The following is a 26,778-nucleotide window of genomic DNA, read 5'->3' on the forward strand; positions in this document are numbered from 1 at the left end:
CTCCCCCCGCGCGCCCGTGACGCCTTTTGTCTGCGCACGGCGCCGGTGACGGCGCGGCGGTGGGGCTGGTGGCGGTCATGGCGCAGCCCGGCGGGAGCCGCCCGGTCACCGTCAGCGACGTGCAGCAGCTGGTGAAGAGGAAGGACGAGGTGGAGGCGCAGATCAAGGCCTGCTACGAGCTGCTGGAGGGAGTCAGTGCGGCGCGGCGGGTGGGGGGGGGGGGCGGCGGCGGCCGGGCCGATCCGATCCGATCCGATCCGATCCGATCCGATCCGATCCGATCCGATCCGATCCGATCCGATCCTCACGGCCGCCTCTTCCCTCACAGCAAAAGGGCGTCGGGATGAACGAGCCGCTGGTGGACGCGGAGGGCTTTCCCCGCGACGACATCGACCTCTACCAAGTGCGCACCGCCCGACACAACATCATCTGTAAGTGGGGCCCGGCGGGGCGGGGGGGGCCCGGCCCGGCCCGGGGGGGCGGACGCGGACGCGGAGCGGCCCCTTCAGCGGGAACGAACCAGCGAAACCTGGTGCTGCGGGGGGCGGACGGGCTGCTGCTGGGATAAAGGGTTGCGCCGTTATCAGCAGGGACATTTAAGTGCCTCAAGCACCGTATCGTTCTGCCTGTGCGTTGCAGTTCTTCAAAAAAAACCCCAAACCAACAAAAACCCCAAACCAGGGATGCTCTGAGTTTGTTTCTCAGTGATCTGGCTCCGTGCTCGGAGCCGGTGGGGGCTACTCAGTAAAACGCTTTTGTCCGCACGTTGTCGCAGCAGCACTGAGATTCTGCTTCAGCCGTGGAGCCGTTTGGGATTCGTGAAATGCAGCGAAGCGTTTTTACGGTGTTTGTAGAATAAACTTAGGGTAAGAGAGAGCTTGGCATTTATGTCTTCCCAGGCTTAGCCTGTGCTCTGTCTTTGGGGATGGCTTTTGCTCTACGTACGTGACTCGATGGAGAAAAGACTCAATGATTTCTAGGTGATCGTGGGCCTCCAGGCTCTGCTTCCTTGCATGTTTACTGAAATTTGTAGGGTGGTTTTTCTCCGTGTCTGACTCCTACTGATAAGCATCTGCCGGGCTGGGTGAGCAGGGCTGGCGCTGGCACCCAACAGATGCAGATGCACCAGCAGAGGTTCTTTCCAGCCACCGCTGAGATCCGAGACACCCGGAATACCATTTTCTGCACGGTTGCAGAGGAGGGCGCGTGCTGCGAAAGAACCCCTAGATGGAACTCGCTGCTGCTCCCTCTGTGCTAATGGTGTCACCCACAGGTTTGCAGAATGATCACAAGGCCCTGATGAAGCAGGTGGAGGAAGCTCTTCACCAGCTACATGCCCGGGAGAAGGAGAAGCATGCCAAGGATGAGGCGGAGGCGTTGGCCGAGGCAATGAGCCAGAGCCAGAACCTGCCACAGGCTTTTGCCAAAGTGAACGCGGTGACTCCAGGATCTCCTGCAAGTGTCTCGGTAAGTTGGTGGGGTCTGACAGCCCATGGGGAAGGCTTCTTCTGAACCCAGAGGGAAAACATAGCAGATGGCTTTCTCTGTCTGTCGTTAATAAGTGGGACATAACCTGGGGGTTTGATTAGGGTTCCCCTCCTTTTTTTGGTGTTTTTTTTTTTTTGTTCGTTTGTTTGTTTTTTGTCACAGTGGGATGTCCTGTGACTAGACTAGTAACTGTCCAGGAATGAGATGAGTACTCTCTTCTCAGCTGTGTCATTGCACCTCACAGCTCCTGCAAGGCCTCGCTGGTCGTTTTAGCTTCAGTATTTCTCTTCCCATGAAGTGGGACAGCGGAATAAGTACTCCTTTCTAAGGACATGGAGAGGGTGTAAAGTAGTTCAGCTGCCTGTGTGAAGGCTCGTGCTCCTGTGATATTACCTGTCTTTGGAGAAGGCAGGTGCTCATCTCTCTTCTGCCTCTGTCCAGGGACTTCAGGTCGATGATGAGATTGTGGAGTTTGGTTCTGTCAACGTAAACAACTTCCAGAACCTGCAGAACATCGCCACAGTGGTGCAGCACAGCGAAGGGGTGAGCTCATTTCTGCTGTGCCTCTATTCTCTTTCCTGTCTGTGTCAGCCGCAGCTTTTTCTCTGGCACTTAGATCTCTGGGATCTTCATTTCCCTGTCAGAGACAGTGTCAGATTCAGCCTGTGCTGTTGTAGGCCTGTTCCCTCACAGCACAGAGCTAATTCCTGCTGGATAGAAGAAGGCGAAGAGGTGCACGCTCTTTGTTGTGAGCATGGTGTTGTCTGTCCTCCCCTGCAGCCACAGGCTGCGTTGCTGTGCCACCCTCGTGGACAGGGCAAAGCAGCTGCCGCAGCACATCAAGTGCTTTATAGTGGAACTGAGAGATCTGGAGATGTCTCCACACCAAACGCTCCCTCCTTTCAGATCTAGCCACAGGGGTGGGAATGGGAGCTGCTGAAGAAGAGCTTCCCTGGGCCAAATGTTCTTCTGGTGTTTCAGCAAAAGAATGAAGAATAGGGTTAACTTGGTGGTGGAAGGAAGTTGCCATCTCTTTTTTCCTCATTTTTCCTCCCTTTCAGAGACCCCTGAGTGTGACTGTGATCCGCAGTGGCAAAAAAGTGCACGTGGGGCTGACTCCAAAGCGCTGGGCCGGGAAGGGCCTCCTGGGGTAGGCTGCTGTTTTGCTTACCGGAGCAGATGAGAGTTTTGCCCAGCTCAGGGCAAGTTTCCTGCAGCGGCGCCGGCTCTGTGCTTCGCGCTCAGTGTGTGTGGCTGCCCATTCTGGTGCACTTCACTGGGGGACACCAGCTGAGAGCTGGAGGCGGACAGTTTTGCATAGTGGTGTGGGGCGGTGAGGTGGGTCAAACACGAGGACAGGGAGGAAGATCTCGGTGCCTAGTTTGTCTGCTAGAGGAAACCAATGGAGGAGGGTTGTGGTGGGCCCGATTCGTGCCATGTCAGATCTTCTGTGCTTGTTTGAGAACTGAGACCTTAATGTTTCCTCCTCTTTTTCAGCTGCAATATCATTCCCTTGCAAAGATGACCATTGCTTGGAAAACAATAAAGCTGAAGTTTGTGCCTGCTTTCTGGACTCTGATCTGATTTGAAAACTTCCTTTCACGTTCTTGCTGAAACAAATGTTTCGGAGGCTGTGACCTCTGCGTGTCAGGCTCCCGGAGTCTGCAGAGGTTCTGATAGAGTAAGGTCTGACTGCAGTTCAGAATTGCGCTGGTTCGTCAGGAGTAGGTTGCAGAGTTGCAAGATGTGGCTTCTCATCTCTTGCACCTCGTGTCAGTTTGGGATGAGGCTATAGAGAGACCCAACTTCATTTGATACAGACTAAAGAGCACTAAATGCTCTTATTTGGTGATAACAGAGCAGTCCTTTTTTTTTTTTTTTTTTTTTTTTTTCTCTTCCCCTAAAATTCCTCACTAAACATCTTGTCATATATGCTAAAAAGTCTGCAGCACTTTTTGGTATCTATAATAGTAGATCACAGTCAAGAAATATGCAAGTTTGATACTTTATCTTTCCTGTGTTGCCACAACTTTTGAAGTCACTTAACATTGATGAAAGAATTTTTGGAACACTTAATTATTTTAAGTTAATGAGATAAGGAATAGGGGTTATAATTCTACTTTGCTTTACTTGCAGTATTTTGTATGGTCATGATAAAAGTACTCCTAACTTGACTTTTTTTTATTTTGTTTTGGTTTTGTTTATTTGCGGTAATGTTTTGGGGTATAAAAACTCTTCGAGGGGATTTCTGGGATGAGCGGTTTATTGTAAGTTTGTTTCCAGTTGAACTTCAAAACGCTCTTCTGAAACAATAAAACTGAGTAACGCCTCTCTCTGTTGTTGTAAAGTTATTATTCCGGACAATAATTGTGGGGCAAGTTGGGTGGGTTAAATGCAGATCTGCACAGACACAGAATCATGACCCCTTCACCTTCCAGAGCTGAAGCCCCGGTGAGGTGTGAGTCTGTCGTTAGTGCTCCGCCAGCAGTTGTGGCATAAGGAACACATCGCACATAATGAGCAATTTTATTATAATAGTTATGAACCAGACCTGAAGTAGACTGAAAAAGTCTTTTAAATGACTTAGCCAGGGCTCGGTGTTAAATTGAGTGTGTTTACCCTGTTGATATTTCAAGTGTTTGTGTTTTGGCGTACGGTCCAATGGAGCAGATTCTCACTGAAATGGTAAAGCGTCGAAGCAAAGCTCCTGGTGTGGTGATTCCCGCAGGCTTCACTGAGCTGCAGAGGAGGTGACACTGTCGCAGCCCATGGCAGCGTTCCTTACTGTACCTAGATAATCTCCATCAAACGCAGTCTCACCCTGGGCTGTATCAGGTATTCGCGTTTTGTTCTTTCAAGTAATTTTCAAAGGGTGGAAAGATGGTGCAGTTTTCCTCCATGGCCTCCTTTCTTGAAGGATAACAGAATGGGAGGTGTTTTGGGGCGCTCTGTGGCACATGTACCAGAGCGGTTCTGAGGCTAAGCCTGTGCTGCTGACCTTCACCAGGCGCTATGAGCCACAAAGGGCACTGCATCTCCTAAATCCACTGTGAAATCCCATTGGGAAGCAGTGTGATGTCCCTGTCTGTGGTTACAAGGTAAATACCCCCCGGGGGTGGTTCTGTAGGAGGGCTGAGTCTCTGCATGGGACCACAGTGCCAAAAGAGTTGCCTAAAACAAGAACTCTTAAACGCATGTTCTATCGGGTTTGGGAGCATTGATTTTTGCAAAAGGGTTTTTCATATTTGTAGGCGCTGCTGCAGTTTCTAAATATGCGACTGTCCCCAAGCTGCCCCTACCTTCTGTCCCTGTGAAATGGAATGGAAGTGTAAGTGTGCGGATAAATTGGGTATCACTGGGCAGCTGACACGTCAGGCTGCCGCAGGGCTGGCCTCGGCCGTGTGTACTGGGGAAATGCGTCCGGCTGTCCCAGCTGTGGCAGGCTTTTACCCAAGCTGCAGATGAATCTGGGTCTGGGTACCAGTCCAGGAGAAGAAAAGCTCATGGGACGCGTCCTTCCAGGCCTTCGCGTTTGTGCCTCCTGGGATGAAATGGTCTAGAAAATCTCAGCTTTCTGTACTGCTCTCGAAATGAGGTTAGGGGGTCAGTCCAGCCGCGCCAGCCGAGTTAATTCCTGCTCTCGGGGAGCTCATTTCCCTTCCACCGTGGAGGGTGCTGCATGCTTCGGAGGGCTTTCAGCTCGGCGAGGCTTTTGTAGAAGCGTGTCCCCTAATCCTGTGTCTGAACCACTGCACCTCCAGCCCCTCCGGTTCTGTGTCCTGACTAGAACGGGTCGAACGATCCCGACGAGTGTAATAAACGCAGATTATGTTGCAAAACCTGCTGTGGGCAGGTATGTCTTGAGCTTCGCCCTTAGACGGCACTCAAACTTCTACCCTAGGAAGAAGAGGAGCTGCTCTCAGTCAGAATAAACAGGATTTTCATGCTGGAGGGCAGAGATGACTCCCTGTACCCTGTATGATGAGGGAACGCAGCCCGGGTGATACTGCCTGGGAAGAAAAGCACCGTGTCTGAACAAGCTTGATGTGTGAGTGCCGCCACACTGAACAAGGCTGCCTTCTCGCGCCTAGCAGAGATGGGGCTAAAGGACCAAATCTCTGCTCCTGAAGCTGTAAAACTCCCCCAAATCGAAGCAGTGGGTTGTGCCGCAGAGGAGGAGTTGAGAGTGGTTTGAGGAGCAGGAGCCTCTTCAGGTCGAGGAGATAATTTGAGCCGATAACAAAACTCCTTTTGTCTCCCGGCAGGGTACGAGGCTCTTGCTGGGCAGAAGGAAAAACAAATTAGATTTATAAATTATTATTTGAGCTTAACGACAAGGCTGAAGTCAACAGTTGGGAGTGCTTAGAGCTGTTTATCTGTGGTGGTGAAGGCGATAGCTTGGAGTGATCCCTGGGAATAGGGTGCCTTGTGCAAGTGCCGTCCTGGCGGAGAGCTGGGGGCAGCGGGGGGACCTGGTGGTGGCTGGAGGCTGACTGCTCTCACTTTGACTCTGCCTGTCCTGCTCAGGGGTGCCAGAGGAGCAGAAGCTGTCTACATCGGGTAAAGACCCCTCATCCCATCCCCTGGTCAGGGCGAGGGTTTGGTCCCAAAGGTGTCTGGCCATGGTGAGGGGGCTTTGCCACAGCCACGAGCGGGATTTCGGCTTGGGCAGGGCAAAGGGCTGAAGGCCCCCCCCCCCCCGCCACCAGGTTCCTGCTTTGGGCAGGGGGACAGTGCTGCCTCTCTGTGGCAGCCAGTGGGGATGAGGAGGGTCCCCCCTTCTCTCCCCGTATGGCCCCTCTCTGTCCCCCGGCACTTTCCAGGCTGTCGCTGGTGGCGGCTGTTGGTGCGGCTGTTGGCGCAGCCGTTGCCTGGGAACGGCAGTCAGATGCAAACAGAAGCGGGGACCGGTGTGACGGTGAGCGGTGAGGTCCCCAGGGGGGTCCCTTAGGGCAGCGGGAGGATGGGGGGGACAGTTGGGGAGGCACTGAGGCCTGGAGGGGGCTTGGGAACAGGTCTGCGGTGACCCCAGTGAGACCCGTGGGGGTCCTGCCAGGGCCAGGGGGAGGGTTTCCCCCTTCCCACTCCCGGGAAAGCTTTCTGTGCACGAGGTTTCGGTGTTGGCTCAAGCCCAGACCTGTGGAGTCAGAGATGAACCCGCTGCCGCCCTGCTGCCATTTATGGGGATGGTGACAACCCCCCCCATCTGAGGGCAAATGTCCGTGCCCGGCGTGGTGTGCAGGCAGGCGGGGAGGGAGCCTGATCTCAGCTGGCGCTAACGGGGGCTGCGCTGGGCTTACTTGTGCTCGGCAGGAGGGTTACTGGAGCTGAAAAGGAGCTCTGGGACCTGTTTCCCAGTTTCATATGTACCCTTTCCTCCTGCTGTGCCAAATTCCAGGTCACTGTGCAGCCAAACCCCGGGGGGAAGGGGGAGCGTTTCAGAGCATCTCTGTGCCCCAGCTCCCTGGAAGGAGGGTTAAGGTGAGGACGGATGGGTGAAGTGAAGTCATACCAGAGGACCCAACTGGGGGAAGAACAGGAGTAAGCAGCGAGGCCATGGAGACGTGCCAGGACGGACAGACAGCTCAGGAGATGGCCGTGCGGCCTAAGCAGGTGAGGACAGCACCACCACAAGCCCTGCCCAGCACGGGGTCCGTGAGCAGGTCCTGATGGAAGCAGAGCCCTCGGCTCCAGGACCAGGGGTTGGTGTGTCCCAGACATGATTTCTCACGAGATGTCCCCGGGGAGGCAGAGTGGGGATCCCGCCAGTGGGGCTCAGCAGATGCAGCGTCTCTGCGTAGTCTCAGTCCAGTCCTCAATATTCGCTGAGCACTTGAGCTGCCTGAGGGTTACATGAGCAGAAGGGAACCCATCCCCGTCCTTGCACTAAGAGAAATGTTATCTTGCCTCCCTTGGAAACAAAAACAGTGCCCATATGTGGTTTATACCTTGCGTGAGAGATTGCTACAGAAAATCAAGTAACCCTGTGAGGAGAGGCAGAAGCTGATGTGGATCCCAAGAACAAGATTAGGTGGCCCGTGCCTAGATGGGGGAAAGCCTGTCCAGGGGCTGCCGCAAGCTCTGACACCCCAGGGCTATTTAATACATTTATTAACAGCCTGATGAGGGGCCAAGGAAGGTGGTGGTGGGATTCCTTTTTACCTTCTCTTCCCATATGCTTGCTGGGCAGCATGGTGGGAGACGCTGGCAGCAGAGCTGGGATTGCTGGAGGGTCCTTTGCAGCCATCTCAGCCCCAGTTCTAGAACCCGATTCCCCTGTTTTTAACTCAATTTGCTATCAGCCCCTCTCCAACTCGTGACTGTGTGCCCCATTGCAGCAGTCAACCGTTGCAGGGGGGATAGTTGAGGGATGGACAGCAAAAAGGCCAGATTTTTTGCCTTCAAAGGACCTACAGGTTAGTTCTGGAGGAGAAACTTGGGCATCTTAGTCCAGGTGATAGGGGCTGCCTGGAAGAGGTTCTGGTGTGAGACATGGGACGCTGTGGAGGTGCAAAGAGAACAAGATGAGGTGTGTAGAAAGAGAAGCAGTGACTGGTGGGAAACTTCCTGTGGTATTTTTTCCCTGGTACAAATCCATAGGCAGTTTGGAGCAAAGGAATATCCTGATATTGGGGCCTGCCCTGAGAGTGTTGTAGATTGGATCTGAGATGTGCCGGGGTCTGTTCCCACCAGCTGCAGGGCAGCCCCCAGCTGGACCAGCCCAGGAGCCAGCATCCACCAAGACCTCTCTCCCTTTCCAAGCATCACCTTGCTGCTGCCAAGGAGAAGGAAGGCGCACTGGAGGATGCTGGAGCAGATGCACCGTTGGGTGCCCTGTGGTCTCCTTCAGGGATGGGGATCCCACGCACCTGGGCGGGAAGGCAGGACACAGCCGCCTCAAGGACTGCCCTAGGGGAAGACACTGCTGGGACATCATGCCTGGAGGGTGCCGGACCCCCTGGACCGCCCCCAGCACTGCCTGAGCCCAAGAGGGGCATTTCCAACCCTTGCTCAGGCCGTGAGGAGCAGGAAACACAGCAGAGGAGCAGGGAGTATGACCGGCACGATGGCTCTGCCAGCTTGGTGTGGGCGGCCACACCGGGGATGCTCTTCCAGGAGGACAAGCAGACCAGACTTCACCCCCTCGTGAGTACCAATGGGCACAGTGCCACCATGTTGGTATGCACAGCACCTGGCACTCCTGCCCAGCTCTCTTCCATCACCCCCGAGACCTTTTGTGGCTTTTTTGTCCTGGCTGGTATGAGCCAGGAGCTTTCTCTTCCCTGCAGAGCCTGTCCTGGATGTTGGGCTACAACAGCAGCCTCGCCGTGCACAGCCTGATGGACGGGGAGGACAGGGTGCTCCTGTACGTCGCCTCCCACACGGTGGTCATCTACGATGTCCTGGGGAACAGGCAGTACCACCTGCAGGTCTGGCATACAGCCCGTGCATCTATCTCCCTCCTCCTTCTCCCAAACTCTCTCCCTCCATCTTTTTTTCCTGGTGCTCACAGCTGGAGCGGTCTGCGGTCTTTGCCACAGCTGCTGAGCAGCTACACCATGTGGGTGTTCCATATATTTGTGATATGAGGGTGCTTAAGGGTCACCTATAACTGAATCGAGGAGCAGCCCATACAAAGGAGTGCATCATTTTGCTCACATGCCTGTTGTCATTCCCAACACATGTTGGTGGAAGGCGCTTTGTGTCGGATCGCAGTGGTGATGGTGAGCAGCACGTGGGTCATGGCCTCTCTGCCGGTCCTCAGCTTGGGGAGCCACAGCCAGAGCAGGGCACAGGGACAGGGTGACAGGCTCAGAAGAGTCTGTGAAAAATGGGATGCAAAAGTTGGGCTGGAAGGATGAGAGTGGAGGATGCTTGGGAGGGAAGACAAGGGTTGCTCACGAGCAAAGCAGTTTGATGAATGCTTTCTACAGCCACCAGGTCTGGAGCCTCCGAGGCACTTTGCTGCTTCTCTTTCCCCAGGGCCACACAAATGTCATTTCTTGTCTGTGTGTGAGTGAAGACAGGCGCTGGGTTGCAACTGCCGACCAAGGGCCAGATGCTCTGATCATCGTGTGGGACTCCTTCTCTGGGTAAGCTCCCAGCAACCTCCTTGTTGGAAACCTCTTATGTCCCATAAATCACTTAGGACTGACTCCAGCCTCAGCAGAGAGTGAAATGGGAGAAACTTGGGGATGGGGTAAAGCAGCAAAGGAGCCAAAACCAAACTGAGGGCTTCATTGTCCTTGTATCACCCCCACCCAAGGAAGACTGAGATGGGGTGCGAGCTCCTCCAGACTAAGTACACCATGTCTCCAAGCTGTAGTATTTTCTTAAAAGACTACTGGCAAGTTCCCAGAGCCATTTACTTGGGAGGAAGGGATGGAGAGGACGCTGAACATCAGCTATGGTGCTGGTTGCTCCTGCGACAGCGCCGATGTTTGCAGACTCCATCCCTGCCACGCAGACCTGGATGGACTGTGTCACAGATTTTGCTAAGCAATTGCCACGAACCCCTTGTGCTGCCGTGAGCACCCACGAGGACTTTGTTCCGTAGGATACCAGTGCGCACCATCTTCGGTAGCCATCCAGTGGATGGGGTCAGTGCTATTGCTGTTTCCCAGGATGTGAAGTATTTGGCAACAATTAGTGCTGGTACAGTACAGGTAAAGAAAATATCTCTTCTTTTGTCGCCTCACAGGATAGATCCCTGGAATTTTTTCCTTGTGCAGGGAAGGGGAAGGGGGAGAATTCAGATGGGAAGAGCAGAAGAGAGGTGGGGCAGGTTTGCAGAGTGGTGGTTTGGTTTTGCTGAGCCATTGGAAGACAGACCTGGATTTCATTAAAGTGAATGCTGTGGAGTTGAGAAAACAGATCTTAAATTGGCACAAAAGCTCCTGACTCCAATGAGCTTTCATTGAAGTAGTTTCTAGCATTTTTTTCCTAAAATTAAGCTCTCTGCTGCCAGGCTATGTGCTGGGTTTATCCTGCTCCAGTCCTTTATCCCTCCCCTCCCCCCCCCCCCCCCCCCCCCCGCAGCTGGAGGGAATAGGGTTAATCTTGCTCCCCTAAGCTCCCAGAAAGCCCAGAAAGTCCCTTGGTTTTCCCTTCTCTGACAGAGAGTTTGTGTTTGGAAGTGGACTTCACCCACAGAGAAACCCGTGTGCAGCACAGAGCTGAGGCCTGAGTTTGGCTACCAGGTGAGTGACCACGGACGAGTGGTGCAGAGGAGTGTGACTGGGCTGGACTGGGCAGCCCTGTCCTCACCGGCTCCCTCCTGCACCCCCCAGCCCCCATCCAGTACAGGGCTGCTGGTGGATGCTGGTTGAAGATGGGAGGCAGGATCACACCCTGTCCCTGCAGAGCATCTTGGTGTCATTAGCACTGCTCCTCTGCTGCCCGATAGCCACGGGCCATGGAAGGGACCCTGGTGGGATGTCCTCCACCGTGGCCCTGGCACCGGCCAGGGCTCATGGCAGGAAAAGCCCACAGCCCTGCCAGCTTGTCCCCGCTCACAATGGAGAGAGCACAGCTCTGGGGTTTCACAGGGAATTTGGCCTCTGTTTTCAGTTCAGTGCAGGTGGTGAAGTGGGTTTTGGATAAAAGCAGGTGTTTTGCATGAAAGAATAAGCAGAAAGCATTGCTCAGCTTGGTGTTTATGCTCTTCTCACCTTTTAATTTCAGGATTATGTAATTTTTAACCCTCAAAACCCCTATGAGTTTGTCAGCAACAGCAAAACCCAGGTGATATTTTACCTGTGGGTAAGTAGGGACATGGGAAGTTGTATTTCTGGTGCCAGACACACTCCCAGAGGGTCGGGAGGCGGCGCGGGGACCTGCAAACTCACGAAACAGCATGCCGGTCAGCAGCTTTTGGGAGGGGAGCGGGTGGAGGGAGGGTGTTTTGTGTTCTCTGGAAGTTCTTGGAGCCTTTTTGCCCCAGGAGCCCTGCTTTGGTCACCACAGCGTGGGGGCAGTGCCACGACAATGAGGAAGGGACATGGTGGCACTGCAGAGCACAGTTACAAAATGTTTGTCCTGGACGTTTTCTCCACTTTCCCCAGGGTGATGCCGGTTTGCAGTATGGTGCACCGCTCCTGAGCGGCCAGGTGAGTACGGGGGGGACCACAGCATGTCACCCTCTTGGCTTTCTTCCTGGCAGCAGCACTGTCCCTTCCCATCTCCTTAAGCAAAAACAGTGGCCATGTCCCCATCCTGTCCCCCTTAGGCTCCTGAGGGGACAAGAGCTGAGGTCAGGAGGGGGTCTCTCTCCCAGAGATGCCCCACTGCACCTTCTCCTGGGGCTCTTGCCTGTGATGGTCCTGCCACGAGACATGGAGGGAATGTTACGTGGAATGACCAAGCAGGAACATCTCTGCTTGAGGAGGGATGAGCCAGCACCCAGGATGAACGCACGGCCTCGCTGTTCTCTTCGCAGACCTTCAACAGTGTGGTGGGACACTTCAGCCAGTCGGTTTTTCATTTTAACAACTCGCAAGCTCTGACGGGCACCTCAGCTGGGAAGCTGGTGGTGTGGGACACGGTCAGTCCCCACATCCCCTCCAAGGAACCGCAGGTCAAGCCGCACAGCATGAAGGCTGCCAAACTTGTGCCTATGCAGAAGGAGAGCCTTACTGTGCTCGTGGTGTTTGAGAGGTAACAGGATGGCAGTTTTCAGTAGTTGTAGCTGCAGTCCTTAGACATTTCAGCCACAAAGCTAGTGTTGATGAACTACGGCCAAGTGTTGCAGTCTTAAGTCACTTGGCAGCATGCAAGGACCAGGCAAATTCATGCAGGAAAGTGCTGCTGATTTATGAGACATTGCTCCAGCTTTTTTTCAGCAATGGATTTGGCTGGGGAAGAGAAAAAAAAAAAAGGTTGAAAACTTCTGGCAGTGCGATTCCAGCTCTGCTGAGGTAGCTCAGACACAGGTTTGGCCATGGTCATGGAGAATCGTGGATGAGTCTTGCTCAGGCTCCTGGCCTTTACCGGCAGAGGGAGCAGACAGCCACCAAACGCCTTGACGTCCTTGGGGACAATGCAGGGGACACCAGGGTTGCAGCAGAGCCTGGTGTCTTCTGCACAGCCCTGGGCTTTCCCTCTGCACATCCGTAGGGTGCTTTTCTCATGCACTTGTGCAGGGAAAAGGGGAAGAGATTTGCTTCTGCCCAAGGATGCTATCCAAGAAATATTTGGGAGTTCTCAGTCAGTGTGTTCATTAAAAGCTTTCCCTTCCTTGCAGTTGCATCGTAACAGGTGATGTAAAAGGTCAGGTTAAATTCTACGATGGACAACTGCAGCTCCTCGCCTGCTACAGCCACAGCAAAGTGGGTCCCATTCGGTCCATCTCCTTCTGCAAAACTCCTCCTGATCCTCCTGGTGCCTCCCCAGCCTGCTCCACCTCCTGCACCGCCAGCAGCCAGCCCTTCGTTGCCAGGTGAATGCCCCTTTGCAAACCCAGGTCTTCTGCATTTGCCCTGCATCCTGAAAGCTGGGGAGATGGTCAGCCCAAAGCTGCCCCATGGGCTTCTGCTTCGGCTGGAGCAGGTTTCAACCCTGTACCTAGGCTTCTGGGAAGGACAGGCAGGGAACGTGCCCCTTTATTCTCCTTCTCCGCAGACTTTCATTTTGGGTATTTGTCCCACCTGCCCACCAGAGACAAGCAGGTGGGTGTCTCCTGGGCAGCCCCTCTCTGCCAAAACCCAGGTGGGCTCCCACACATCCTAAATTTGGAACTTGATGTGATGCCTTTGCGCAGGCGAGAGAAGCGTTAACGCAGGCACGGAGATGATCAGCTGGTCCTGGAGCACACAGCTCCTCTGTCACGTACCCGGCACACCAGGCGGTGCTAATGCCGAGCCTCCAGCTCCTGCTGGGCCCCTTAATCCCCCCCCTTAAACCCCTCCCGTGGATGCCTATTTCCAGTTAGATTTTATCATGGCTGGGCAAGCTAATCGGGTCAGTGGCGGTGCAGAGACTGCCCCAGCGGCGATAGCACCAGTGCTGGGTTGTGCCACATTGACTCAGGAGGATGGGACAGCCCCAGCCTGACCACAGCCACTCTCTGCCCCTCTGTGTGACGTAGCTGTGCCTGAGCGTTTATAGGAGTCTGCAGACCAGATGAAGCTGCTCTGTGGCTCCATCCAGCCTACAAACCATATGTCTGTCACTCCTGTTAAGGGTCTCCTGGCAACGTCTGTCCTTAGGCGCACATGTTTTCCAAAGAGCCATGTGGGACAGATTCCTCTCCAGCCTGGAGCAGCGCCCTGGGGAATGGTTTGGTTTTCCCTGTCCATCTCTGTTGTCTCATTCCTCTTCCTGTGCTGCTGCTGCAGCTCCCGTCGCTTGCAGCTGCTCTGGGCAGCACAAACGGCACAAAACCAAAGAGGAAGCCTCGAGCCTGCTCGTCCCACCAGGCTGGTGGGATCGCGAAGAGCCCAGCTAAAGCACGTGAGAGGTGCAGCATCCTTCAGGGCCCGGGCCAGATGTGCATAACCCGATGGCTGCCGTTTCCCTACTTGTGCTGCCCACGTGATGCAGCCACGCACGTCTGTCTGTGCAGCTCCTAGACCTCTGTGTGGTCCTCTCTTGACCCTTGCATTGGGCCCAGACTTCCAGACTTCAGGCGGACTGATGACTACACATATTTGTTCTGTAACGTGCAGTATTATTCAGACATCACCAATTATGCAGCGGGATCCTCTTCGCTGCGTTACGGTCAGCGCGGCTGAGCGAACAGACAGGCAGCCGCTCTGTCTGTGGTGTGGGACGGAAACTGTCCTCTGACCTTGTCCGTGGCAGCGTGGTCAACATGGAGCCACTGACACTGGTGGCATGGAGACATATGAGAAGTCTATTCAGAGTATCTTCAATTGCTCATTTGTCCGTCTCACACACCAGTGACTTGCAAATGGCAAAAGCTACACAGATGTCATTCATCTTCTGGCTTGCCTACCCAAGTAGAAAATGGAACTGGCTCCAGTGTCTTCCCGCGGAGATTTACCAGGTCATGAATACAAAGTACCACCTGCCTTCCAGGTCAAGAAATGTCTGCGTATTGTATATCGCAAAATATAAGTGATTGTCCGACTAAGTTGCCAAAAAGAGACTGATGTGTAATACAGCTTGGAGGGATGTGAGCCAGCTAGTCTGATTCATCAAATTCTGTTTCTCTCACACTAAACAGGAACTTTATCCTTTCAACCTCGGATGCAACTGTGCTTCGTGTTGCAACAGACAGGACAAACTTTGAAAAAGTCATGGAAGAGGCAAAGCAAGCTGTGAATGCCATTGCCTGTCACCCCCGGCGGGCGCTCGTTGCTGTGGGGAGTCACTGTGGACTGCTGAAGGTGTGGGACTACCAGCAAACCAAGTACCTCGTTAGCAGGATATTCACTGGGGCCGGCATCCAATGCTTGTCCTACGATCCTAAAGGTATCCTGGCCTCCTGACCTCCCCATGTGGCAAGCACTGGGCTTCCCGGGAGGAGCGATTGTGTCACGAGTTTTCTGGCATGCTTTTCAGCTTATTTCCTGGCTGCTGGTTTTACTGATGGAAGCGTTTACATCCTCGATGCCATTTCCCTTCAGTCCAGCTGCAAAGAGTTCAGGTTCTCACACGGTCCCGTAACTCATATTAGCTTCTCTCATGATTCGGAGTACCTTGCAACTGCTGTAAGCTTGTTTTTTCCTCTCGGTGATTTACGTGCGCAGTTCGTGGCACAGCTTTCGGTGGGACTGGGGATTGCCGGCCATCCTGCGAGGTATGGCAGAGCAGGCAGTGCGGAGGGCTGTCCCTCCCCTGGGACTTCATGACTCTGAAATGCTTTTCCTGGCTTGAAGAGTCACTCTGTAAAAACGTCACCAGGCACAGCCGCTCCACAGACCCGCTGCTGGCAGCGTCCCATCACTAACTTTAGTGACAAGCCTTAAGCTCTGCATCCATCTGTAGAGAGGGCTGGAGCAGGGATTTCCTCCTGGCTGGTGCAGCACAAGGAGGGTTGCTCCCTTGGTCCCACATCTTGGTGCAGAAGTGTTGAGGCACTGTTGAAGCAGTTTGGCACAGAGGTTGTAGCAACTGGTGATGGATGATCTGTACAAAGAAAAGGATTCCCCCTTCATGCACGGATGCCAGAGCACAGCAGTGGGAAGCATCTTCCTTGTGATTTCTGGGGAGTCACTGAACTCGATTTACAGCCCCTCTGTTGTGAGAGCACAGCAGGGTATGTCCTCCAGCCAGCGAGGATGCTCCAGCCAGGCTGAGGACTGTTGCAGTGCTGCCCTTGGGAGCAGCTGCCCAAACCTGTCTGACCCGGTGTTTTATCCTGCCTGTGACTCCAACCCTCCTGGTGGGACTCACAAAACCAAAAGGACTGAGCTAAGCCCGGAGGGGACACGCAAAGCTGCCTGTTGCCAGCCAGGGGATGTGCGCGGGGATCGTGGTTTGCTGACCTTTGCACTGTCGTTCCAGGATGAGAAATACTCAGTGACTGTTTACAAGAGAGTCCTGAAAAAAGGGAGCGGATGCTGGGAACACCTAGCAGGGCTGCACTCCCACTACAAACCCATCCGGAGCATCCTCTTTGGGGTCCAGTTAGACAGCAACGAGCCCAGGCTCCTGAGCCTTGGGGAGGACCGGCAGCTGGTAGGTCGATGTGAAAGTCTAAAGGGCAGTGGGGCTTTGTGGTTAAAGTGGGAGGCTGGACAAAGGCATCGAGGGAGACTCAGTCTTTGGTTCTGCAGCTCCTAAACCTCTCCCCACCAGCTCCGTCGCAGGGGGTTGTTTCTCAGTCTGATCTCAGGGCAGATCTGTGCAGGGATCAGGGCTGACACCCTGCTACTGTGGGCTGCTCGCCCCGGCTGCGGCAAGAGATGCTAGATCCAGTTAATCTGCAAGGTTCAGGGTGCTGGCAAACAATGGGAGAGTTACTGTGTTTCCTTGTCTTCCCTTCAGGTTGAATATGACCTGAACAGCAGCAGAAAGGACCACTTGGTGGTCTTGCACAGGGACCGGGTAGAGCAGATTGCTGTGCCCCTGTGCTTGGCCTGGTACCCACAGCTCAGCACTGAGTCCTTTATCCTCACTGCCAACAACTGCTACAAAATGAAGCTCTACAACACGACGACCAAAATGTGCAGGTAGAGGAGAGATTCATGTCCACCTCTGCCTAGAGCCCCATCCTGACTCTGTGTTCTCCTTTGTCTAATGCCTGCCCTTCTCTCACCCATGAGCGTGTGTTTGCCCATCCGTGATGCAGCTCTTGGGATGACTTTAGGACCCCCAGGTTGCTCCATCCTTGTGTCCACTCTCCTGTTCACTAGTGTGTCACCTAGTAAGGTTGTGGCTGCAGGTTGGTCTTGGTCTGCCCAGCATGCTGGACTTGAGACACACCAGCTGGACATCAGATAAAGAGACAGGAGCCCACACAAGCAAAGTACAAGGCCTGAATGATCCCTGAGAACTAAATCCCTCTCTTAGCCCCAGTGTGGTCCCTTCTAGCCAGGGATCCTGTCCTATCCTGTCCTCTCAGTCAGCACCACAAAGCCTTTGCATCCACCACACCTCCCCCATATCTACCCATCCTTGTGTACAGAGTCGTTCAGAGAGGGAAAATGTTTTGTAAGGCCTGGAATGGATGAAAATGTTGTTTGCCTTTAGAAAGACCCTTTTGGGACCAACCTATGGCTCCCCGTTGGAGAAGATACAAATCCTCCCAACAAGAAACACTACGGACCCCCAGAAATGCTATCTGGCGTACATTACAAAGGACAAGGTATGGAGCCCCATCTGCCCCACCTGTACAAGACCTCCCACCTGTAGAGGTGGTGGTCCCTGGGGGAATTTCACTGCAGACAAAACCATGGGTAGACTGGTCCTGCCTGAGAGCTGAGCGAGCTCCTGGGAGGAGGATGCAGCGCTGCCCCGGGGTGCAGCCCTCCCGTGGGACCCTCAGCTCTCCCAGGCTCCCTCTTTCCTTACAGGTGGGCTTGCAGATTTTGCCTGTCGATGGCAACCCCCACAAGTCTTCAGCTTTCATTTGCCACCCGGATGGTGTCTCTGACCTTGCTAGCTCCTACGATGGACACTACATCTTTACAGCAGGGGGGAAGGACTGCACTGTTATGAAATGGGAGGTCAACCTAAAGTGAGTATCCCAGGAAGGAGAAAGGAGTCTTGTTACGGCTTTCCACAGCTGCTTGGCCAACACAGCTGAAGTGAATGTTCTCCAGCATTTACACTGAGAATGGGGTTTTTGTCCTAAAAGGTCTGTGTTTGTGTCCAGAGGAGCTAAAGCCAGGTGGCACAGCTATTTCTGCACTTATCCCAGTTTATGGGACGGTGCTGCACCGATGGGGCAACACAGCAGTGTCCTGCATGGGGAGCGTTTCTTCGCAGGGCTCTCTTGAGCATATGTCCTTTTAGGGCCAGTGACAAAGCCCTGTAGCTTCGTTGTCCTTCCACAACACTGTTCCAGTGACCAGGCCAACAAACTGCATCTGGTGAGGGGGTTCGTGGGGTAAAGGATAGGTCCCAGCACTCGTGCAAGCAGGAGACCCACCACTCGCTGAGAGGAGCATGAGTCGAGGCTGGCAGCATCTCCGCTCAACCCTGGGGGCTGCCACTTCCTGGACACCTGGCCTGTAATTGGGTTTATTAATTGTGGAGCCTCACGCCCTGCACTCACACAGGCTCCACAAAAGCCCTAGCTCAGCACCTCCAGACAGCTCAGCACGGTGGGCATGTGACACGCTGGGGATGGTGGCATGGCAGTGGGGTCAGCCTAGATTGCAATGACCTGTCAGCCCCCTGCTATGTGGGGTGGCAGCTGAAACAGGAGGGACACGCTTTTGGAGGGGGACTTTGCTTCCCTCTATGTGATGTAGCCACATAGTCAATAGGAAGGGTTAAACCAGCCGACCTCGCAGGTTGTGAACACAGCGGCTATAAAATACTCCGGTCTGGGAAATGGTACCCGAATTGGTGAGAAGATGAGCAGAGGATTTTCTGGTCCTTGTGAGGGCCTGGCCAGCGTGATGGGGGATTGGCGGGGTTAGGCAGGGGATCAGAGGAGCAGCGCTGGCTGCAGGAGAAGCATACAGGGCAGCGGCTGCTACAGAAGTGTCTGCTCTCCAAATGGGATAGGCCAGCATTTGCTAGGAAATCCCCCCTGCATTTGAAGACTGGATTTAGGACAAGCCACCTTAATCCTATAAAGCTTTGCTTACATGAGTAAATGGACTGCAGTAAATGGGGTGGCTGGAGGAATGAAGGCTGTTTGTGCAAACGAGGATTTCCAGGCTCTGGCCCAGAGCATCAGCGATAAACCCTGCCAGCTTTCTGCCGCCTTTCTCTGCGAGTGTGCAATTTCCCTCTGCCAGCTCCCTTGAGCAGCGATGCCAGACGCGTGTTCCCATGCGTCAGGCGGGTAACGGGGCAAAGGCAGGATATATATTTTGGTTTCTTTGTATGTCAAGAACCAAAGCTGCTCGTGGCAGTGCGTGAGCAGGGCAGAGGGCTCTCCTCTCATGAGTGTGGCTGCAGATGCCTGGTAGATACCCACATACATCAGAAAGGAGCAGGCAGCTGTGAATGAGCTGAAAACTGCCAGACCAGGACGGAGCAACTTTGCCTTTACACTTTGAGGACTGGAAAAGGACCTTCCCCCGTGTCAGAGCTAGAAAAGATAGATAGCATGGCATGGTCTCTGTCAGTTTGTGACTGTTTTTTTTTTTTTTTTTATCCTGCATGTCAGCCTAATAGCACAGAGCACATCTCCTGGTTTCTGGCAAATTAACCCGACGGGAGATGCCTTTTAGCCCTTGCTCCCACTTTTGCCTTTCGGAGTGCTGTGAAACACTGCTGTCCCTCACCTGCCTAGGACAAATGCTTCTTGGTTAATACACGCGCTGGTCCTGCGTAAAACTTTTCTTGTAGGTACTGCTTGCTCGGAGGAAAGCCCAAGGGGTGCTGAGCCAGCTCACCTTCATGTGCCAGAACAAAGAAAACCTGGATGGGAAAGCAATGGGCTTATTTATTTTCTTTTCCACTTTGTGTGGCTTAAGCAGTCGGGGGTCAGAATAAGCGACATTTTAAGGAAGGCAATAGAATATAAATGATCCTTCTTTATAATGGTTGGCCAAGGTCCAGGCAACATTGAATTTCTATGTAATTTGTTTTCAGAGCGAAGCTCTTGATGAGCTAATTATCATTTTATTGCTGCTTCTGGCATCTTGTGCATCTCCACTGTGTTTAATACCCAAATAACTTAATTATGAAAAAAGCATGAAGCTTGCAAAAAACCCCTGTGGAAGCAGCACTACAGAGGTGTGCGGGAAAGCTGCAGCCTTGCTGCTGGGCGTGGGGTATTTTGTGGCAACGCTATGCTGTGATTGTGCTACCAGGATTGGTTTCCTTTTTCATCTGCACAAGCCGAACGGATTCTTTTGGCTCCAACTGCCTATGAAATTGAAACAAAGAGGTGGCACTCAGATGCTTTCAGTTTAATGTAGACTGCACCTGTGACACAGTCACCCACTACAGCAGAGGAAGTAGCGTAATGGATTGCACTGAGTTATTGGGGAAGAATGTGTTAGATCAAGGAACAGGGAGCTTAGGTTTGTGTGGTTTATTGCAAACACCAAGCCCCAGCCCTCTCTGCATGTTCAAAATGCTGATCTAGCTAATTCATCTCCCTCAATGTCTCTATAAGGAAGCAGAAAAGCTAAATGCCAGACACCAAGCTCAAGTCCATGGAAAAGCTCCTGGCTCCCAGCCCTGCGCTCATTCCACTAAACAAGAGGACCATTCAGTAATAATTAATTCCCACACTGTGCTATTGTATGTAAAACCTGGGTATGAAATATGCTGCAGAAGTACAGGCTGATGATAAAATAGTACACGGTTCAAGGCAATGATTTTCTTCCCTGGATTCTGAGGCCCAGGGATTTTATTTATTTATTGAAAGTGTCTGTGAACAATGACTAGAAAGGGAAACGTGAAATTTCTCCTCACATGAACCCTTCCTATGCCTTCTTTTCTCTGCTTCTGCCAGTGCCTTGGATGCTGCTGCTTCCCTGGGTGGGGAGGACTTGATGCCATTCTACAACCTACTGGATGGCGGCAGAGAAGGCGAATTCTTCAGGGTAATTATGCTTACCATGAATGCCGTCTGGCAACATCTGGTTAGAATTTAAGATTAATTTATACAGGCCTGACATTTCTTTATTTTTTGTCCAGCTCGCCTTTAGCAGCAATCTCATTGATATGCCTGTTAGTAAATCTTAAAAGAAGCCTTATCTTCTGCGCCTGTTGGTAACTGAACTTCACAGTATCTTGTTTGAATCCGTTGCAGGAACTGGAAGACTATTTTTACTATGCACAGCTGCGCAGCCATGGTATCGAAACGCTGGAGCCCAGACAGGTGTCAACGCATATTCCCTTGGAGGAAATTCCTTCTGTAATGAGGGCAATGGGATTTTATCCATCAGAGGAAAAGGTCGGTCGGTTGTTTTTATTGTTGTTATTAAAAGAAAAAAGAGCAAGATTGATTGCATTTACCAAGTGCCTTGAGGGCCAGATTCTGACCATTGTCATGCTGTATGGCTCCAGGGTGTATTTGCTGGCTTTCAATGTATTTAACCTGGTCTGCATCAATACAGTAGTGGTCAGAATCTGGCAACAAATTCCTCAAAAGGTAATGATTCCTCACTAGAGAGCTGGGCAACTGCAGGCGCAGGCTAAGCAAACCTGGAGCCTGACAGTTCAGGAGTGTTCAACAAAAGATGACCTCAGGATCTTCTGGAGGTTGAGTGCTCTGCCACCACTGCAGAGATGGGTTTCTTCAGAAGGTGAACTGAGAAAGTTAAGAAATAAGTCTTCCTTCGGCTCCCAAGGGCAGCAGCCTCCAACTTTCTGAAGTCCATGGGTTAAAGTACCTCGTATGCAGGCAGTGTTGCGTTTTGGTCTCTCTGGGACTTCTACTAGTGGCTAAGCTGCTTTACATGCAGCATGTGGTTGCGGGGGGCCATGGGCTGAGTCCCTCCAGGTCGGATGAAGACTCAACCAGAGCATCCTATATGTGTTACCAGCATGGGTGGGAATGTCCAGCTCCATGCAACCACTCATTTGGACATTGACAGAGTCTCTTTTTCTTGTTCTGCCTGGGACTGATGAAAGAGCGATTTTAGATGGAGACAGGAGCTTTTATTCACACAGAACTTAAAGCTCTTTCATAACTGATAAACTCTGCAGAAGCTCTCTCTGAGCTTGCCTTTCAGGTTGCAGCAGCAGAACTTCCTATCAAACATTTCTCAAGAGCTTTTTAGCTTCAAATTTTACATCAGACAAAAGACAACTGATTTAATAAGTTGCTGCTTCTTCCCCTTTTGCGGCTGTTTCTACAAGGCAGTTTGTATTGTATACAAACCTCATTTGTAATGTTGTAACCTGGCAAAAGGGTAATTAAAGCGCATACAAAAAAAATAATTACTGAGTCCGATGCAAGGAAATTTAAATAACGACCCCTTTGCACTAGCTACAGCCTGTCAACGCAGGAGGGGTTCTCCCAAGGGAAGCGGTACATTGCTGTGCGCTCCCTTCATCTTTCTGCGGGGGAGGCTGCGTTTGTCTCTGTGATTGCACAGGAACCCTGCTGGCTGTTGAGACAGTGCTGTGAGTCAGTGCCACCCCATCTGCCCGGGCACACTCTCTGCCAGGAGAGTCAGCAGATGGGAGGCAGGACCTTTGCCACAGCCACCACCTAACAGACTTGCTTTGGAGCCCCCATAACCAGCAAATGTTCGTCTAAGCCAGGACTGCTTTGCCCTTGTGTCAAGCTGTGATGTTATCCCCTCGTACTTTGTTAGATCTTTTCCTTGGCTCATTACATTTTCACCTCTTGGGGACAGAGAGAACATAATTCCCCTGGGAAATGTCTCTGGAAGAATAACTGTTAACCCTCCCCTGCCCCAAATCAAAATGAAAAGCAGCATTTCAGGCATGGAAAGAGAGGTGCTAAGCTGGTGTGAAACCAGGCAACCTACAATCTGCTTCTCGAAGTGGGCAGGACAGTATTAAAATCCAGAGAGAAAGTTCATCTCTCTCTAGAGTGTTTTAATAAAGGAAAAGCAGGAGGGAGAAAAGGCAGCTTGGGCTGCCTAGCAAAGCTTTTGGGAATTGGTGTTTTTCTTTTGTAGCTCAGTGGGGCCGATATAAAACCTAATCCCAGATCAGCTAGAACTGAGTGAAAATGGCTTCTTGCCTGGTGTGACATTCGCTACAGGAAAAATATAAGGCTGAGATTTCCCTCTTCCCCGGGCTTCATTCAGTGGAAAAACTTGTGACACAAGGACAAAGGCCCAAGGCTGAATGCAAAGTCCTCCCCAGGGAGACCTTGCATCAGCTTCCCTTCCCGAGGAGCAGCATGCTTGGTACGTGTTGGCACGGGCAATTCTCCCGGCATTTCTCTGCTGCCTGTGTATCTGCAAGGGGGCTGCTTCTGGGAGCACGAGTACAATGAAGGCATGGAGCAGATCCTGCCTTTCGGACACACATCTGCACAGCTGCCAACGGGGCTGACTCACAGCACCAGACTTTAGGAAAACCACTAGTATCCAGCATGGCCAGTGCTTGCCTGTTTGCCCAAGAGAAGAGCGGTCCAGCTGTGCAGGATGTCAGCCCCTCCAAGCAAATTTCAGATTTGGCTTGTGCAGTGGCAGAACTGCACCAGACGCGCATCAGCGGGGAGAGACTGCTGATGCCTGCCCGGGTGTGTACGTACTGTGCGCAGCCTGGTTATGTTGGGACTTTCATGCATGTACTTTTGCAGCAGGGTGGTATATTTACTGTTTTGTGGTTTGCCTGCCCACTGTCCCCAGAGGTGGTGACACAGCTGCAGCAAAGGTACTGGTAACAGCTGCTGAGTGCCTGTCACACAAGCAAACAGAGGAAACCCCAAGTGACTACATATCTGCTACCCCCATCTTTGCCTAATATCATCACAACAAGAAGTGCGTAACAGTTAGCCATGTTCATCCTCAGCTGCTGAGCCCTAGCTCATTACTGGGATACGATTGTGACATCTGTGGTACCAGTACGTGCATGTCTACGGTACATTGGCATTCAAGAGATCGGAAACTGGTCTGACGCTCTTCAAAAAGAAAATGTGTAACAATCTGTCTTGCCTTGATCTTTTAGATTGAAGAAATGATAAACGAAGTAAAATTCAGCAAGTATGTGGATACTGGAGAACAAGTGACAAAAATCAATTTAGGGGATTTTGTCAAACTTTATGTAAATCATCGACCTGCCTTTGGCTTGTCAATGAAAAAAATACAACGAGCGTTTCAGGTTCTTGGTTATGATAATGAGAACGGAGACAAAGTTATTGACAGAGGAGACTTACTGTTGCTGCTTCAGTGCAGAGGTGAGTTATTTCTCTTCTAATATTAGTTTTATGCTTCCTGGTTCTGCCTCCAATTTCAGCATGTATTCACTGCAGCAAAAAATTAATCTGGAACTATAGCTCAGTAACCAGGGCAGGCATGTGGAGCCACCTGTCTTAAAATTTTAGATTGAATAATCACATCTATTGTCTCAGCCGCACCTCTTTTACTGCTCTGGAAATCTCTGCTGGCCTGAGGTATCTTGTCTGTCAAATGATGAGGGGTATGGATCTTGGCAAATTATCCTTCTTCCAGTACACCTTTATCTGAATCATTGTTCTCTCTTCCAGTCACACAGTCTCGAGAAAGGTAGTATAAAACTGAAAAAGAGGGGGACAAGAAAGGAGGGATGAAATTGGTCAGTCTTGGACTGAATCTATGTATGAAAGACTGAAAAGGCGGGACGGTTTAGTTAGCGGAAGCAGGGAGAACATTGTAAAGATGTGTATAAATGTGCTTATCGCCAATACCATAGAGAGGTAAAAACCGAACTTCTGTTGTCTTGCTCCTGTTGTAAAAGTGCAGCTAAGCATTAAAACAGGTAAAGGGAAATACTGTTTTACTCAGTATGTCACCTGGTAAAACTCCTTGCCACAAGGATCCTTGGAAACCAAGGATTCGACCAGTGTGAGAAAGGTTAGTTATTTATATGATGATAAATAGATACATTAGATAGAACAGTTTCATAACAGATCTATGACATTATGCTTCAGGGCATGAGCCAACCACTAACTGGGGACAAGTGCCATGTCCAGGTTATTCCAGGATACCAAATCAAGACTTTCTTGCACCTTCCTCTTCCTCCTCTGTGTGGAAATGGCTACAGTCATGGACACGAGGTGACAGGGACTGTGGTCTGTCCTGTGCAAGGAATTCTTCAGAGGGAATAGAAGCTCAAGCCCCTGCAAGTGTAATGTAGCCTAAAGAGTTGTCTGCATGAGTTCTCCCTTCGATAAATATTTTTGCCCAAAATGCAGTATGCAAGAACAATTTGCCTTAGGAACATTTTCCTGTGTTGGGATCACACGTTTTGATTGGAGATGTTTATCTGCCTCGGAGAAGTCAAATCCTTGTTCAAACTGTCCTGTTTTGTTGTACACCACTCTTGTTTGAGTTGTCTTCTAGTTTTTGTGCTAACGACTACGTAACCCAAGAGTCTGGTTTTGCTTTGCTGTGTACAGGAGAGCATATGACAGAGGACGAGCTGGCGTGGTGTCTGGCCACCCTGATGGGCAAACGTCCTAGGGAAGGAGGATCTGAACTGGACAACTACGATCCCTCAGGTACAGGATAAGCATTCCACACAGCACAGAAGCAGGATCGCTTCAGTTCCCAAATAGAATAATTTAAATTAGAAGCCAATCACCCTGTTAGGCCAAGAGCTGTCAAAAACGCTCAGATGGGATTGCAAAAATAGTCAGAGAGCTATAGATTGTCCTTCATCCATGCAGCAATTGCATGGGTGTATCTGAAAATAAACAGTCGATGAAATATAACTGAGACCTGACAAGATTACATTGCTGTTCATCTGCTGGCTTGGAACTGAAATTAGAAACACACAGTGGAAGGTTTACATGCCAAAGTCCACAGGCAAAAAGGAATCCTACAATATGCAAATTACAGTGTTGATTTCATCCAGGCGGCAATGCCCATTGTAAGGGAGCTGTTGATAACTGCCTCATTTGTCTACAATTTATGTCCCAGTCCACACCAGTTTAGAACAGCAAATTACACATTGATTTCAGCCAAGTAGCATTGCCCATTGTAACTGGAACTGTTGGGAAGTGCTGCGTTTTTGTGCGATTCACATCCCGGTCCACACCAGTCCAGAACAGCATCTGGTTAGGGCTGTTGGCAATGGACTCACGCAGTGAAGGTGCAGCCCCTAAAGGGAACTGCCTAGCACCGTAAAGCAACTTTGAAATCCCTGGATTCCTTGGGATACTAAAATCACATCAAATGGCCAGTGTATAAAAGTTGCATTTGGCCCCTTGACTCTTCTGAGGCAGGGACCTACTGCAAGGTGAGGCTCGCAGCCTCACAGGTTCGACGGATTCGATCTCTGACACGAACGCATATAGTATTAAGCCAGTAAACCAATATTTTTTCATGATTACTTCGTACATCTTTAAAAGCATTCCATCCACTTTCTGCTGCTTATAAGTTTTACTAATCTGGAAAGCTATTTTTACATTGCTATTGTGTGTTTTGTGTTGTTACTGCTCTCCAGGTGCAGCAGCTTTGACCGAAGAAGAAATTCCAGCAGAAATCACAGCAGAGATATTCACTGCTGATATTCTTGGCTTACCTATTGCTGAACCAGAAAAAAAGAACAGAAAAAAGAGATGAATCTTTGCTCTACGAAGACACAGAAGCATAACTGCCACAAAGTTTTCCACTTGTTCCTACTTTCCAGTCTCCTGTCCTCAACTACCTTCAAAACTTGTATTTTGTGTTTATTAAAAAGTAAAGATCACAGTTTCATATTAATCAAATTATGACATAAGCCCCCAGTTTAGCACACGCCACAAACCTCTGGGATCAAACCTACATAGGGAAACACTGGGATGGCTGTAAAGAGTGTGAAGTAGTAGTTGCCATGCTGTCTTCTTGAATTGGCCACTCCATCCTTGGCTGGAACCTTCTTAGAACTCATTTCCAATGGGTTTTTGCCAGATGCAGTCTATTTTCATTACGTTAAGACAGTTTTTATTTGTGAAACCTGACAGCAAAAGAGTAATGTGAAAGTATTGTATCGATTAAATACACTGATAAATGTAGTGTACAAAACGCTTGGATAGGTTAGAATGGATTTGTAATTATAAATCCAATGGACTTCAGTAAAGAA

At 51.3% G+C, this 26,778-nt stretch overlaps 2 protein-coding genes across 2 annotated transcripts; both read left to right on the forward strand.

Moving 5' to 3' along the window:
* Positions 1–41: 41 nt before the first annotated feature.
* PSMD9 (proteasome 26S subunit, non-ATPase 9) lies at positions 42–3,055 on the forward strand. The gene is made up of 6 exons (XM_082491676.1): positions 42–191; positions 329–431; positions 1,274–1,467; positions 1,930–2,031; positions 2,550–2,638; positions 2,986–3,055. The coding sequence occupies exons 1-6, from the start codon at positions 78–80 to the stop codon at positions 3,011–3,013; spliced, it is 630 nt and encodes a 209-aa protein (XP_082347802.1). The 5' UTR covers positions 42–77; the 3' UTR covers positions 3,014–3,055.
* A 3,989-nt stretch (positions 3,056–7,044) lies between these two features.
* On the forward strand, positions 7,045–26,322 carry CFAP251 (cilia and flagella associated protein 251; the record flags this gene model as incomplete). The annotated part of the gene is made up of 21 exons (XM_082491928.1): positions 7,045–7,101; positions 8,182–8,634; positions 8,778–8,918; positions 9,472–9,581; positions 10,046–10,154; positions 10,608–10,688; positions 11,173–11,250; positions 11,553–11,597; positions 11,927–12,144; positions 12,731–12,925; positions 14,675–14,922; positions 15,013–15,161; positions 15,958–16,131; positions 16,441–16,625; positions 17,146–17,260; positions 17,469–17,632; positions 20,540–20,630; positions 20,840–20,983; positions 23,683–23,911; positions 25,112–25,213; positions 26,161–26,322. 21 exons carry the CDS (start codon positions 7,045–7,047, stop codon positions 26,277–26,279), a joined length of 3,207 nt encoding a protein of 1,068 aa, XP_082348054.1. The 3' UTR covers positions 26,280–26,322.
* Between the last annotated feature and the right edge of the window lie 456 nt (positions 26,323–26,778).

Source organism: Vanellus vanellus, assembly GCF_965231255.1.
Source record: "Vanellus vanellus genome assembly, chromosome: 16".
Taxonomy (NCBI): domain Eukaryota; kingdom Metazoa; phylum Chordata; class Aves; order Charadriiformes; family Charadriidae; genus Vanellus; species Vanellus vanellus.